The following is a 14,880-nucleotide window of genomic DNA, read 5'->3' on the forward strand; positions in this document are numbered from 1 at the left end:
CTGTTTAAAGCTTTTCTCCGTTCTCTGTGTGCAGGAGCTCTTCTCTCAAGCCTCCATCCAGGGTCCCGTCCAAGCCACGCTCCCCTGTTTATGTTTTTATATGTTTTCTTTGTAAAAGATGATATCTTCGCTAGGGAAAGTATTCAGGAAAATGGGCCTGGATTGGATTCTCATACTCTCACAGAAAATCTGTCCTTCTACATGTGGCTCTACCATGTAGTCTCTTCTACTTTGCTACAGCCTTCTTTGTTACAGGAGTATTAAGTATAGGTAAACCAAATTTTACCTGCTTGTTGACATAGCACCTACATGGCCAGTCCCTGGCCAGTTTTTTATTCAACCATACTAATCAGCTGTACTCATTCCAACACCCATAGCATGAGGAATCTGTTTATTTCCTAGCTCTAGGCCCCTATGTTCTAATCTGTGTTTCCTATGCGCCTCTATTCCTTTTTCTCTGAATACTGACCTTTTAAGGGATTGTCCCCTCTCCTACTTGTAGATAACACAGAAGGTCCACTATGTAGTTTATCCATGTCATATATGCATACAGTAGTACATAGGCCAGAATCCTTACTAGTATTTCTGCGATAATTAAATATGTATAAAAAGTATTATATGCTTAAACACACAACCAAAAGAATCCTGCTTTAGAGAATTCAAAACACAATTTGCTCAAAGCAGCATTTAGCACAGAATCACAGTGACCTCAAGCATTTGGTACAATATTTTCCCTACGAGATCTGAAATCAATGATTAGCTCAAATAAAAAAATAAATACTTCAAATTTAGCTAATTCTTCTTTGTTGATTTAAAAACTATTTTCTGTAATACCATATGCCATCAAAAACAGTCAAATTGCAGTACTGAATGAGAAATAAACACTGTTTTGCTACTTTCATTTGTGAGTGATAAATATTTAAAAAGTGCAAGCCTAGAGAGTTTGATTTTGACGTATTTTCGAACGGTAAAGCAAATGAATTGAGATAATTAATTAAGATCTATTAGAATAGAAATATGTTTTGCTATGCATCTTGCAGAGGATGCAGAATTCTGTTAAGGCTACACTGAGCTATCGTCTTTAGTTGCACTCCGTAAGCAGCATAGCGAACACAAGATATGAATTTACAAATAGGATTTGATCACTAATTGAAAAATCAACTTTGCCAGTGTGTTTTCTTGGTGCCACAATCCTGGAAAAGTTAGGTTTTCAGCAAACTGCATTATGGGCACTAGGATGGAGCTGAAAATCATTGTAAACATACATTTATTTCCTATAATCATCAGCTTAATTTAGTGGCCATAATGCATGTTTTCCTGAGTCACTCTATTGTATTAATTGTTATTAATTAATAAGATTTAGCCTGGATAGAAAATAGCCTAGTGACATTTGATTCTACCCTGATTTACACAGACATGTGCATGTAATTCTGCATAATGAACAGCCCTGTGAATTTTTGTTTTCTTTATATACACCCCTTATAGCCAAACTCCAGCTTCCATTTAACTTTAAATAGTTCATTTGGACCAAGCTGCTCCAAAAAAATGTTTTCCCTTCTAGTGCATGCCACTGTTATAAGCTCTGCATAAGCTTTATGTAACTTTAGCAGCGGTACAGGACTTCCTGTCCCATTCTCAGAATAAAATTGAGTTGGGCTGAGCGCTGATCAGCCATTCACAAAAATCTGCAAAATCCTCTCATAAACCAAAGAGATATCAGACTCCACTGTGCTCAAAAAGACATATTTATAATAAAAAGATATGATAAATGAGGAGTCTAAGGGTATGAGGGGTCATGTCATTAATTTAATTTATCACTGCGATCCATTGGCCTATAGTAGCGGGTCAGTATTTCTCCACAATTGTGGGATGCAAACCTTGGCCACATTGAGCAAGTGAATCAGGAGGGATCTCTTATATCTGCGTCTGTAGAGCAAAATAATAAGTAGCAGAAACAGCTCTTGATGAAACTTTATGAAAAAGCCTGTACGTTTATGGATCAGTCACTCCTACAAGGGATGCAACTTGGGACACAACCAAAAAAAACATACAAAAGGGTGCCAGCATCCTGTTGGCAATCCCAATTGTTTAGGAGGGTGGGTGTCCTGTACCAGCGTGTCAGTAATTTGTAGCCATCTTCTTGTCATATATATATATATATATATATATATATATATATATATATATATATATATATATATATATATATATATATAAAAGAGTGTTGAGCAAAAAAAGAGGATGTGGTCCCTCTCTTTACGCATAAAGGTCCTGCCCAACTCCCATTTCCATTTCTGCAAGAAAGGGGGAACATAGCCCTTAGGTGGTGTATTAATCAGGGAGTAAGAAACAGACAATGCATGTCAAAGTGGGACGGCATCTTGGCAGTATTGTACAAATGGTAGGATAGCTCCCAGAGGGGCTCTCCCTAATTACATAGATGTTATAAAGTATTGTAATTGCATAGATCACCATAGGTCTAATGGGGGGAATTTTATGAAACATTTTTGAAGAGTCAGCAGTGCTTGAATTTGTATTGGCAGGTATTCAGCAATGCCAGCTTATGTCTATTGTTGCTTTGCCATGGATTGTTTGATTTTTAGTAAATATAATAATTTTGTATTTGCTGCATTTGGTCTATTTTTATTCCTCTATGCAAGTCAATTAGAATGCAGTGTATTTGCATGGAAAATATTTGGCACATCCATGACAATACCACCATCAGCACATAATAAAAGCATCTATAAAAAGGTCAATTTTTCCCTAAAAGCACTTAAAAGCATCCTTTCTTATGACTGCAGTTCATGTGCTTGTAAACCTGACGCCTTAAGGTTCTTAGTTTTTTTTTTTTTCACAAATGCAAGCTGCTATACAAAGTGTATTCGCACGGTAGCACATACAGTACATATGGTAGAATATACATATTTCCACTGTACAATCATATAACTATACCCCTGACATGGACCTAATGTTTGCAGATATTACTGGAACAGATCCAATGTTGTTTCAGACAGTGCTAACCAATCATCAATATTTTCTCCAAGTAAATTTCTTATCAAGCTGAAGAAACATTCTCACCTGTCCACAAGCAAGACCCATGCCTCTTTCCCCCATTCCATGGGGACAAGAAAGGTTTAATTCCAGGGCATCTGCTCCAGAAGACTAAAATTGAGAGAATAGAAAACAATTAGAGGTTCAGTGTTATAAGGAAAGGTCATGCAAATTAAATAAACTGTAAGTGCTTAGATGCCAGGCTCTTGTTTTATGTGTGTCAATATTTACAGTGGCGACCAAACGTATTCAGACCCCCTTACATTTTTCAATCTTTGTTATATTGCAGCCATTTGCTAAAATCATTTAAGTTCATTTTTTTCCTCATTAATGTACACACATATTGACAGAAAAACACAGAATTGTTGACATTTTTGCAGATTTATTAAAAAAGAAAAACTGAAATATCACATGGTCCTAAGTATTCAGACCCTTTGCTCAGTATTTAGTAGAAGCACCCTTTTGATCTAATACAGCCATGAGTCTTTTTGGGAAAGATGCAACAAGTTTTTCACACCTGGATATGGGGATCCTCGGCCATTCCTCCTTGCAGATCCTCTCCAGTTCTGTCAGGTTGGATGGTAAATGTTGGTGGACAGCCATTTTTAGGTCTCTCCAGAGATGCTCAATTGGGTTTAAGTCAGGGCTCTGGCTGGGCCATTCAAGAACAGTCACGGAGTTGTTGTGAAGCCACTCCTTCATTATTTTAGCTGTGTGCTTAGGGTCATTGTCTTGTTGGAAGGTAAACCTTCCATCCAGGCTGAGGTCCCGAGCACTCTGGAGAAGGTTTTCATTCAGGATATCCCTGTACTTGGCCACATTCATCTTTCCCTCGATTGCAACCAGTCATCCTGTCCCTGCAGCTGAAAAACACCCCCACAGCATGATGCTGCCACCACCGTGCTTCACTGTTGTGACTGTATTGGACAGGTGATGAGCAGTGCCAGGTTTTCTTCACACACACCGCTTAGAATTAAGGCCAAAAAGTTCTATCTTGGTCTTATTGAGAATGCATATTCTAAACAACATATCTTATCTGGATATGTTGTTTATTCTATAGGTTACCCCACTGATATCACTTCCTGGCGCCCCCCCTTTCTCCATCAGTGTGGGACCCAGTCCTTTTATGTGCATGTACTAGTTCTCTGCCGGGCTATTTATACAATGGACTCCTTGCCTCCAACATGAACATCTATAGGTCCCCTGGTGCTACCCTCTCCCCTCTTTCCCTGCTTGTTACAGCATTTTTTGGGGTTTACCTTCTAATCGGTGAATTTTTTGCAGTCTACCTACCTTACTAAATATAGTGGCTATCGCCATCATTTATTATCATCCAAGTATCTATGTTCCTTTATAGGCAATTACTAAACTAATGCTGATACTGGATCACATTCTACACGTTTACTCCATCATCCAGCACCTCTTATACCGTCTTTGTAGGGGTTTTGCTCTTATTTCTGGTTTTAAATTCAACATATAGTAAGTATCACTTCTCTCTCATATAACCTATACTCTTGGTTACAAATATGTACCTTTTATTATGGTTAAAGTCATATATATTGTCAATACTATTGGATCTGTTAATTCTGGTCATTCTATTGTAAACATTTTCCATACTGTAACCAGGTTACTAGCTATTCCCTACTTCTACGTATTGCTACAATGTTACGTACGCCCCCATAGTGGCCACACTTGTTTCCCCTTTTGCCTAATCTGCCTATCTTGCGCTGTTTGGGCTTGGTACCACAGGGGTTATCTGGCTGTTATGATGTATGAATTTACCCCTGTTGTTAGATTGCTCTATATTAATTGTACTACTTTTTCTATTTCTGTCAGCCACAGTTTTCTATGCTCCTGAAGAAGCGTGAATGCACGCACAACATGTCGAGACTACTTCAATGTTGAACAACAAATACTTTACTGTCTGTCTGCTGTTCAGCCATACCCTCGGATTTTCGTTTACAATGGAATGACATCCATACTTTCTGAGTCTCCTTGTAGTCAACAATTCTGTGTTTTTCTGTCAATATGGGGTGCTGTGTGTACATTGAGGAAAAAAAATGAACCAAAATGATTTTAGCAAATGGCTGCAATATAACAAAGAGTGAAAAATTTAAGGGGGTCTGAATACTTTCCGTCCCCACTGTACATGTAGGAAAAAATATTTTTTTCAGTTTTAAATAAAGTGAGGAAGGGTTAAAACCAGTGTCAGGTTTTACTGCTATCCAGGGCTCCATTAGACAATGGTTTTATCTACTTTGAAATGAGGGACATTTTTCAGCATTGACACAGCAGAAACAAAAAGCTGAAAGGGGTTGTAGCCTTCCTCTGCTCTACTAAAACTGTTTTTAATTATTTCTTTGTTACTATTGGAGATTTATCCTTACTTTCGGTTTGGTGAAACCATTGTCCCCAAGTGAGGGAATAAGGGGAAATCTCTCCAACACAGCACTGGATATCAGTAAAAACCCAACATGGTTTCTGAGCCTTCCCCAGACTATCCAAACAAAGGAAAAGTTTTGGTCTGGATAAACACTTGAATGTTAAAGTTTAGGCAAAACCTTTTTGCGGGGGAGATTCCCTTTTCTATTAGTACTTGTGATCATTGTCACCGATGAAGGAGGTAGGAAGAAAATAGGAAAATAGAGGAAAATCCAAAATTTTAGACTTGTTCCCAGAATAAGAGAAAGGAGGAACTTTTTCAATGGTGATACCTGTTTTGGAACAACTGTCTAATAGGGGAATTCCTTTCATGCTGGATCATTTCCACTTATATCCTGTTGTGCGTCGTTAGGAAATGAAGGGAAATTTTACCAATGATAGACAGCAAAACATTAACTGACATGTGTTCTAACCCTTCCCTATATTATCCAAAAAAGTTTGGCTATGTGTACTCTTTAAATAAAAACTACTATGCACTATTTAAAGTGGAGTTCCACCCAAAAGTAGAACTTCCACTCATCGGATTCCTCCCCCCCCTCTGGTGTCACAGTTGGCACCTTTCAGGGGGGAGGGGGGTGCAGATACCTGTATATTACAGGTATCTGTACCCACTTCCGGCATAGATAGCCGCAGAACCTGCGGTTATTTATGCCACTTCCTGTTCCCCCCCGCTGTCTGCTGGGAAACACATGGGTCCCAAAGAAAGCAGGGACCATCCGTATTGCGCTGCGTGACTCGCACATGCACAGTAGGGAACCGGGAAGTGAAGTTGCAAGCCTTCACTTCCTGATTCCCTTACCGAAGATGGAGGTGGCAGCACCCGAGGACTGAGAGACAGTTCGGCCTCGGGTGCTGACATTGCGGGTGCCCTGGACAGGTAAGTGTCCATGTTTTAAAAGTCAGCAGCTGCAGTATTTGTAGCTGCTGACTTTTAAAAAAAATTTTTGGCAGAGCTCCGCTTCAAATATAAAAAGACCATATAAGAGCATCTTGTAGTTTTATATCAATTTGTTAACCTCCCTGGCAGTTTTCTCAAGTGTGGCTTGGGGTTAAACTTCAGTACCATTAGTGGTAACCCCGAGCCACACTCGGGATTGCATTGCAGGATCCCGGTGCGGTATACTTACCTTGTCCCCAGGATCCTGCGATGTCCCCCCACTGTGTACGTGGGCTCTGTCCTCCGCCCGATGCCTCTGTGTCCCGGGCTCCATTCCCTGCGAGCGTAGCGACACACAGGGCAGAGCCCGGCGGCAAATTAAAAAAATTTAAAAATCATAATACATACAGTACAGTGTAATCTTACAGATTACATTACTGTATGAAATTATTTCACATCCCTTTTGTCCCCAGTGCTTTGTCTAATGCCCTGCATGCAGTTTTATATGATATATACTGTTCTTTCTGCCTGGAAACTGGAGATTGTCCATAGCAACCAAAAAGTGTCCCTTTACATCAAAAGTGGTTTTAGACCAGCTAGAAAACAGCAATAGTAAAATAGAACACTTGCAGAATTGAGAGATAGTGAATCGTAGGGAAATTCATTTTATTATTACATTATTATTTTTTATAATGATTTATATTTATTTATTATATTATAATTTATGATTTTGTGTTTCAAACTTTATCATACCCGGGATATCTACTAGACTCTTGTTTGGACAGATTTAAGTGTATTATTGCTAAGAATTATAGGCCTACAATATAAAACACCAAATTTCTATGCAAAATAATTGTATAAGTACAATAAGTACAGCTTTGAGACGCAAAAATCTGACATAATTGTACTGCCAGGGAGGCTACAGAGAATATCTGCCTACATGCTTTTTTTTCTATTATAATTTAATTTAGAACTGTAAGCCAACAGATAAATATACAATTGAAATACATGTGTGTTTTATTTTACTAGACAATAACATTTAAATTTTGCTCTGCTAGTCAGCTAATATGGAAGCAGGGAGGGAACAGGCATGCTTTAACAATATCATGGTGCATGGAAGCTTTGCCCATCAGAACAATTCAGCATCCACAGGACTCAGGGTGCTGCAAGTATATGCAAACAGCTCTTTGTGAATGCATTTTAAACCTGACTAAAGTTTTGGTAAAACTTTTTAAAAGTAACAATAATCTAAAGATAAATATTAAATGTATACCTTTTCCAGAGAAATACAATAATATAACAATCGGTATTAAAACTATATATATTTATGCTTTAGGGATGATTTCCCTGCTACGCTGGCCTGGGTATTGCATACAAAATGATAGATGATCTCACTTAGCACAAAGCATCATCTTGGGCTTTGTCTTCTGTTGAACAGGGTTTATGTCCATGCAGGCAGCTGAGATAGGAAAGAATCTCTGTTGTCTGCCATCTTCAGTTTTTGTTATCCAATTTTGATACTAAACTCAAAGAGATTCACTCCACATAAAAGAGTTTTTCTCAGGACAGAGCTTGTTTAAGGAACAGATCATTATTGGATAAGGAGGTCCTATTTTAGTCCTACTTCGCTACTTAAAAGTGAGTAGTAAGAAGCCTTGCTGTGTATACACGCAATTTCTACAGTCAATGCAAATGGAAATAGATGCTGACATATAATGAAGTATAAATAATGAAACGGCATCAATTTTGAGACAAAATATATACAGTAACCACATTGTCTAATTTTAATTTGTGCATTGTTAAAGGAGAACTGATCTCTGGAAGCTGTGCCCATAAAAAAGCAAGCAGAAGGCAGAGGACTAGTTATTAGTATTGCCTGTAGTCTTCCTGCAGCTGATCTGTTCCCCATTGGTAACTTGCCTTGTTCTGCTCTGTGTTTTTGTGTGGAGGTTAGCATCTTGGAATAAGCCGGGTTTTGCTTTCTCATGTCAGAGCCTCAAGCAAAGAGAACAGTGAGCAGCACAGTAAATAAAGTCCTTAATTCTCACTCCAAATCTCCTAGTCAGAGGCATCAGTGCCTTAGATCGCACTTGCATTTTAGGATTGGTGGTCAAAGAGGGACATGCAACAGGTTCAAGAGTAGCCAAGGTATGACCTTGGGTTCGATCTGAACCCAGATGTTAGTAGTCATTCCCAGGCAAATGAGCTGTGGAAGGGGGGCCTGTTCCCCCAAATGACTAAGCTTCTCCACCGTGTGGCATTGGAAGAGGAAACCCATCCCACCTGTTGGAGCTGTGTTTTTGATAAGCCTGATTTTATCTGTGTTTGTGAGTATGATTTTGTTGTGTTTATAATAGTTATGGTGGTAATGCACTAGGTGCTTGTGCCTTCTTGTGTGTGTTTTTTACAGTGTATTCAAAATTGCCCAGTCTGAGGAGGGCTGCATTGAGGAAATCATTATGTGCCATAGTCAATTTGAGAGGTTCCTTGAACTGAGAGCTGGATGGTTTTAAATTCTTTTGTTTAATATGGTCATGTGTCTAATTAGGTCAATGATGTCATAAGCATCATTGCTCCTTTGTTTACATCAGCTGTGGAGAAGGGAATCTACTACCTGCAGTTCATCGGTCAAGCGATGAATGCTAACTTCTGGGTCCAGAGCGAACCCAATCTCATCACTTTTAAACATTAAAATTTCTAAATTAGCCCTATGAAATAGAAGTTTTACCAACACAATGCTTTCAGAGAAGTTAGTGCTTTTTTGGAAATAGAGGAAGATTCTGAAATGTTGTGTGTTTATGTTATATCAGATGCAAGTGTTGCTTAGAGGAACTCTTCTTTAATAAAATTTACCAAAAAGCACATGTATTTACTAAACTACATATAAAAAGATGTTATAGTTTAACATATCTCTTAATATTAATATTAGCATCCCTTTAATTAACTTGTACATTAAGTATTCTGAGCAGCTTATAAAGTGTCTTGCAAAAATATTCACCCCCTTGGCATTTTTCGTGTTTTGTTGCCTCACAAGCTGGAATTACCATGGATTGTTTGAGGATTTGCATCATTTAATTTATAGAACATGACCACAACTTTAAAGATTTTTTTTAATGTGAAGCAAACAACAAATAGGAAAAAATAACAGAAAAAGTCAATGTGCATAACTAGCCTCCCCCTGAAGTTAATACTTTGTAGAGCCACCTTTTGTGGCTATCACAGCTCCAAGTCACTTTGTATAAGTCTCTATGAGCTTGCCACATCTTATCACTGGAATTTTTGTCCATTCCTCCTTGCAAAACTGCTCCAGCTCTTTCAAGTTGGATGGTTTGCGCTTGTGAACAGGAATCTTTAAGTCTGACCACAGATTTTCTATTGGATTGAGGTTTGGGCTTTGACTAGACCATTCCAACGCATTTACATGTTTCCCCTTAAACCACTCAAGTGTTGCTTTAGCAGTGTGCTTGGGGACATTGTCCTGCTGGAAGGTAAACCTCCATCCTAGCCTCAAATCACAGAGTAGTACAGGTTTTGCTCAAGAATATCTCTGTATTTAGCACCATCCAGCTTTCCCTCAACCCTGACCAGTTTCCCAGACCCGACTGCTGAAAAACATCCTCAGAGCATGATGCTGCCACCACCATGTTTCACTGTAGAGATGGTGTTCTTTGGGTGAAGTGATGTGTTGGGTTTGTGCCAGACATAGCATTTTCTTTGATGGCCAAAAAGTTCAATTTTAGTCTCATCAGACCAGAGCACCTTCCTCCATATATTTTGGGAGTCTCCCACATGCCTTTTCGCAAACTCAAAATGTGCCATTTTGCTTTTTGCTGAAAGTAATGGCTTTTTTATCTGGCCACTCTGCCATAAAGTCCAACTCTATGGAGTGTATGGCTTATTGTTATCCTATGAACAGATACTGCAGTCTCTTCTGTGGAACTCTGCAGCTCCTCCAGGGTTACCTTAGGTCTTTGTGCTGCCTCTCTGATTAATGCCCTCCTTGCCCGGTCCGTGAGTTTTGATGTGCAGCCATCTCTTGGCAGGTTTGCTGTTGTGCCATGTTCTTTCCATTTGGTTATGATAGATTTGATGGTGCTCCTAGGGATCATCAAAGATTTGGACATTTTTTTATAACCTAACCCTAACTTGTACTTCCAAACAACATTGCCCCTTACTTGTTTGGAAAGTTCCTTGGTCTTCATGACAGTGTTTGGTTAGTGGTGCCTCTTGCTTAGGGGTTGTGGCCTCTGGGGCGTTTCAAAAAGGTGTGTATATGTAATGACAGATCATGTGACACTTAGACTGCACACAGGTGGACATCATTTCACTAATTATGTGACTTCTGAAGGTAATTGGTTGCACCAGAGCTTTTTATGGGCTTCATAACACAGGGGGTAAATACATACGCACTAGGGATGAGCCGAACACCCCCCTGTTCGGTTCGCACCAGAACATGCGAACAGGAAAAAAGTTCGTTCGAACATGCGAACACCGTTAAAGTCTATGGGACACGAACATGAATAATCAAAAGTGCTAATTTTAAAGGCTTATATGAAAGTTATTGTCATAAAAAGTGTTTGGGGACCTGGGTCCTGCCCCAGGGGACATGGATCAATGCAATAAAAAGTTTTAAAAACGGCCGTTTTTTCAGGAGCAGTGATTTTAATAATGCTTAAAGTCAAACAATAAAAGTGTAATATCCCTTTAAATTTCGTAGCTGGGGGGGTGTCTATAGTATGCCTGTAAAGGGGCGCATGTTTCCTGTGTTTAGAACAGTCTGACAGCAAAATGACATTTTGAAGGAAAAAACTCATTTAAAACTACTCGCGGCTATTGCATTGCCGACAATACACATAGAAGTTCATTGATAAAAACGGCATGGGAATTCCCCAAAGGGGAACCCCGAACCAAAATTAAAAAAAAAAAATGACGTGGGAGTCCTCCTAAATTCCATACCAGGCCCTTCAGGTCTGGTATGGATATTAAGGGGAACCCCGGCCAAAATTTAAAAAAAAAAAATGACGTGGGGTTCCCCCTAAATTCCATACCAGACCCTTCAGGTCTGGTATGGATTTTAAGGGGAACCCCGCGCCAAAAAAAAAAAAAAATGGCGTGGGGTCCCCCCAAAAACCCATACCAGACCCTTATCCGAGCACGCAACCTGGCAGGCCGCAGGAAAAGAGGGGGGGACGAGAGTGCGGCCCCCCCTCCCTCCTGAACCGTACCAGGCCACATGCCCTCAACATTGGGAGGGTGCTTTGGGGTAGCCCCCCAAAACACCTTGTCCCCATGTTGATGAGGACAAGGGCCTCATCCCCACAACCCTGGCCGGTGGTTATGGGGGTCTGCGGGCGGAGGGCTTATCGGAATCTGGAAGCCCCCTTTAACAAGGTGACCCCCAGATCCCAGCTCCCCCCCTGTGTGAAATGGTAAGGGGGTACATAAGTACCCCTACCATTTCACGAAAAAAGTGTCAAAAATGTTAAAAATGACAAGAGACAGTTTTTGACAATTCCTTTATTTAAATGCTTCTTCTTTCTTCTATCTTCCTTCATCTTCTGGTTCTTCTGGTTCTTCTGGCTCTTCTGGTTCTTCCTCCGGCGTTCTCGTCCAGCATCTCCTCCGCGGCGTCTTCTATCTTCTTCTCCTCGGGCCGCTCCGCACCCATGGCATGGGGGGGAGGCTCCCGCTCTTCTCTTCTTCTTTTCTTCTCTTCTTCTCTTCTTCATTTTCTTCTCCGGGCCGCTCCGCAATCCATGCTGGCATGGAGGGAGGCTCCCGCTGTGTGACGGCGCTCCTCGTCTGACAGTTCTTAAATAACGGGGGGGGGCCACCCGGTGACCCCGCCCCCCTCTGACGCACGGTGACTTGACGGGACTTCCCTGTGGCATTCCCCGTGACGTCACAGGGAAGTCCCGTCAAGTCACCGTGTGTCAGAGGGGGGCGGGGTCACCGGGTGGCCCCGCCCCCCCCTGTTATTTAAGAACTGTCAGATGAGGAGCGCCGTCACACAGCGGGAGCCTCCCTCCATGCCAACATGGATTGCGGAGCGGCCCGGAGAAGAAAAGAAGAAAAGAAGAAGAGAAGAAGAGAAGAAAAGAAGAAGAGAAGAGCGGGAGCCTCCCCCCATGCCATGGGTGCGGAGCGGCCCGAGGAGAAGAAGATAGAAGACGCCGCGGAGGAGATGCTGGACGAGAACGCCGGAGGAAGAACCAGAAGAGCCAGAAGAACCAGAAGAACCAGAAGATGAAGGAAGATAGAAGAAAGAAGAAGCATTTAAATAAAGGAATTGTCAAAAACTGTCTCTTGTCATTTTTAACATTTTTGACAGTTTTTTAGTGAAATGGTAGGGGTAAGTACACCCTTACCATTTCACACAGGGGGGGGGGCCGGGATCTGGGGGTCACCTTGTTAAAGGGGGCTTCCTGATTCCGATAAGCCCTCCGCCCGCAGACCCCCACAACCACCGGCCAGGGTTGTGGGGATGAGGCCCTTGTCCTCATCAACATGGGGACAAGGTGTTTTGGGGGGCTACCCCAAAGCACCCTCCCAATGTTGAGGGCATGTGGCCTGGTACGGTTCAGGAGGGAGGGGGGGCCGCACTCTCGTCCCCCCTCTTTTCCTGCGGCCTGCCAGGTTGCGTGCTCGGATAAGGGTCTGGTATGGATTTTTGGGGGGACCCCACGCCGTTTTTTTTTTTTTTTTTTGGCGCGGGGTTCCCCTTAAAATCCATACCAGACCTGAAGGGTCTGGTATGGAATTTAGGGGGAACCCCACGTCATTTTTTTTTTTTTATTTTGGTTCGGGGTTCCCCTTTGGGGAATTCCCATGCCGTTTTTATCAATGAACTTCTATGTGTATTGTCGGCAATGCAATAGCCGCGAGTAGTTTTAAATGAGTTTTTTCCTTCAAAATGTCATTTTGCTGTCAGACTGTTCTAAACACAGGAAACATGCGCCCCTTTACAGGCACACTATAGACACCCCCCAGGTACGAAATTTAAAGGGATATTACACTTTTATTGATTGACTTTAAGCATTATTAAAATCACTGCTCCTGAAAAAACGGCCGTTTTTAAAACTTTTTTTTGCATTGATCCATGTCCCCTGGGGCAGGACCCAGGTCCCCAAACACTTTTTATGACAATAACTTGCATATTAGCCTTTAAAATTAGCACTTTTGATTTCTCCCATAGACTTTTAAAGGGTGTTCCGCGGCATTCGAATTTGCCGCGAACACCCCAAATTGTTCGCTGTTCGGTGAACTTGCGAACAGCCAATGTTCGAGTCGAACATGAGTTTGACTCGAACTCGAAGCTCATCCCTAATACGCACATACCAATTATCAGTTTTTTATTTCTGAAAAATAGTTTTATGTATATATTTTTTGAATTTTGCTTCACCAACTTAGACTATTGTGTTCTGATCCATCACATATAATTCAGATTAAAAAAACATTGAACTGAAGGCTGTAATGTAACAAAATAGGTAAAAAGCCAATGGGGGGTGAATACTTTTGCAAGGCACTGTAAATATTGACCTGATATGTCTTTGAATAGGGGATGCTTGGAAATAAAAGAGAATTACCTGTCCTGCACTGATCACAAGCACATAATAAGAAAGACATCTTCAAAGAACAACATGTGCCCTCACACAGCTGATACAGCATACAGAACATAAGCACGATCCCATGGAGTGAGGATTAGTACCACATGGAGGGAGGATTACTCCACACTGTTCTTTTGTCTTTCACATAATACTGGAGCAAATAACTACATGAAGGTTACAGCCTATAAAACGGCTCATCATTAAAATCACTGTGGAGGATTTAGCATTTCTTCCTTATGAATATGATATAAATGGTAGCTTCTAGGTAACCAGAGCTGAATTTATGGGACTCAGGAGATTACAATGACTTCCCCATATGTGGTGCATTCCCCTAATAATGACATATTTTAAAGCTATTATATATAACTAAATTTTGTCTTTATCTTATCATTTACAATTTGCTTCAAACAATGCCTTAGACCACAAGAAGGAGTGTCATTACTACTAGCCAGTCATGCTTAATTGCAGTGTACAGTGCTGTCAATCCACTGCTAATTTGCTGGTGGAAGAAGAGAGCTGTGTGAATGATGACACCCAGGGGTTAATTTATTAAAACTGGAGAGTTCAAAATCTGGTGCAGCGCTGCATAGAAATCAATCAGCTTTCACGTTTTATTGTCAAAGCTTAATTGAACAAGCTGAAGTTAGAAGCTCATTGGCTACCATGCACAGCTGCACCACATTTTGCACTCTCCAATTTTAGTAAATCAACCCCACTATGTGCTCTTTCGCAGTCAGCAAACTAGGGGTGGGCCCTAAAACAGCCTAAACATAGCAGAGAAATAGAAAGGTCAGCAACCTGGCTATGCTGTTGGGGAGGAATGTTTGCATTACAAACATAATTGCAAATACTTAAAGGCAGGTATACATGCACCACTTTAGGTGCTGTATGTATTTAAATATT

The 14,880-nt window shown here is 40.9% G+C and overlaps 1 protein-coding gene across 6 annotated transcripts in view; it reads right to left on the minus strand.

Moving 5' to 3' along the window:
* DPYD (dihydropyrimidine dehydrogenase) overlaps positions 1-14,880 on the minus strand; it is a 2,813,802-nt gene that overhangs the window by 793,639 nt on the left and 2,005,283 nt on the right. For all 6 annotated transcript variants that reach the window (XM_073593091.1, XM_073593089.1, XM_073593090.1 and 3 more), the window contains one exon: positions 3,079-3,162. In XM_073593091.1, coding sequence (XP_073449192.1) covers positions 3,079-3,162 — 84 coding nt within the window. The remainder of the gene's footprint in view (positions 1-3,078; positions 3,163-14,880) is intronic.

Source organism: Aquarana catesbeiana, linkage group LG07, assembly GCF_042186555.1.
Source record: "Aquarana catesbeiana isolate 2022-GZ linkage group LG07, ASM4218655v1, whole genome shotgun sequence".
Classification (NCBI taxonomy): Eukaryota; Metazoa; Chordata; class Amphibia; order Anura; family Ranidae; genus Aquarana; species Aquarana catesbeiana.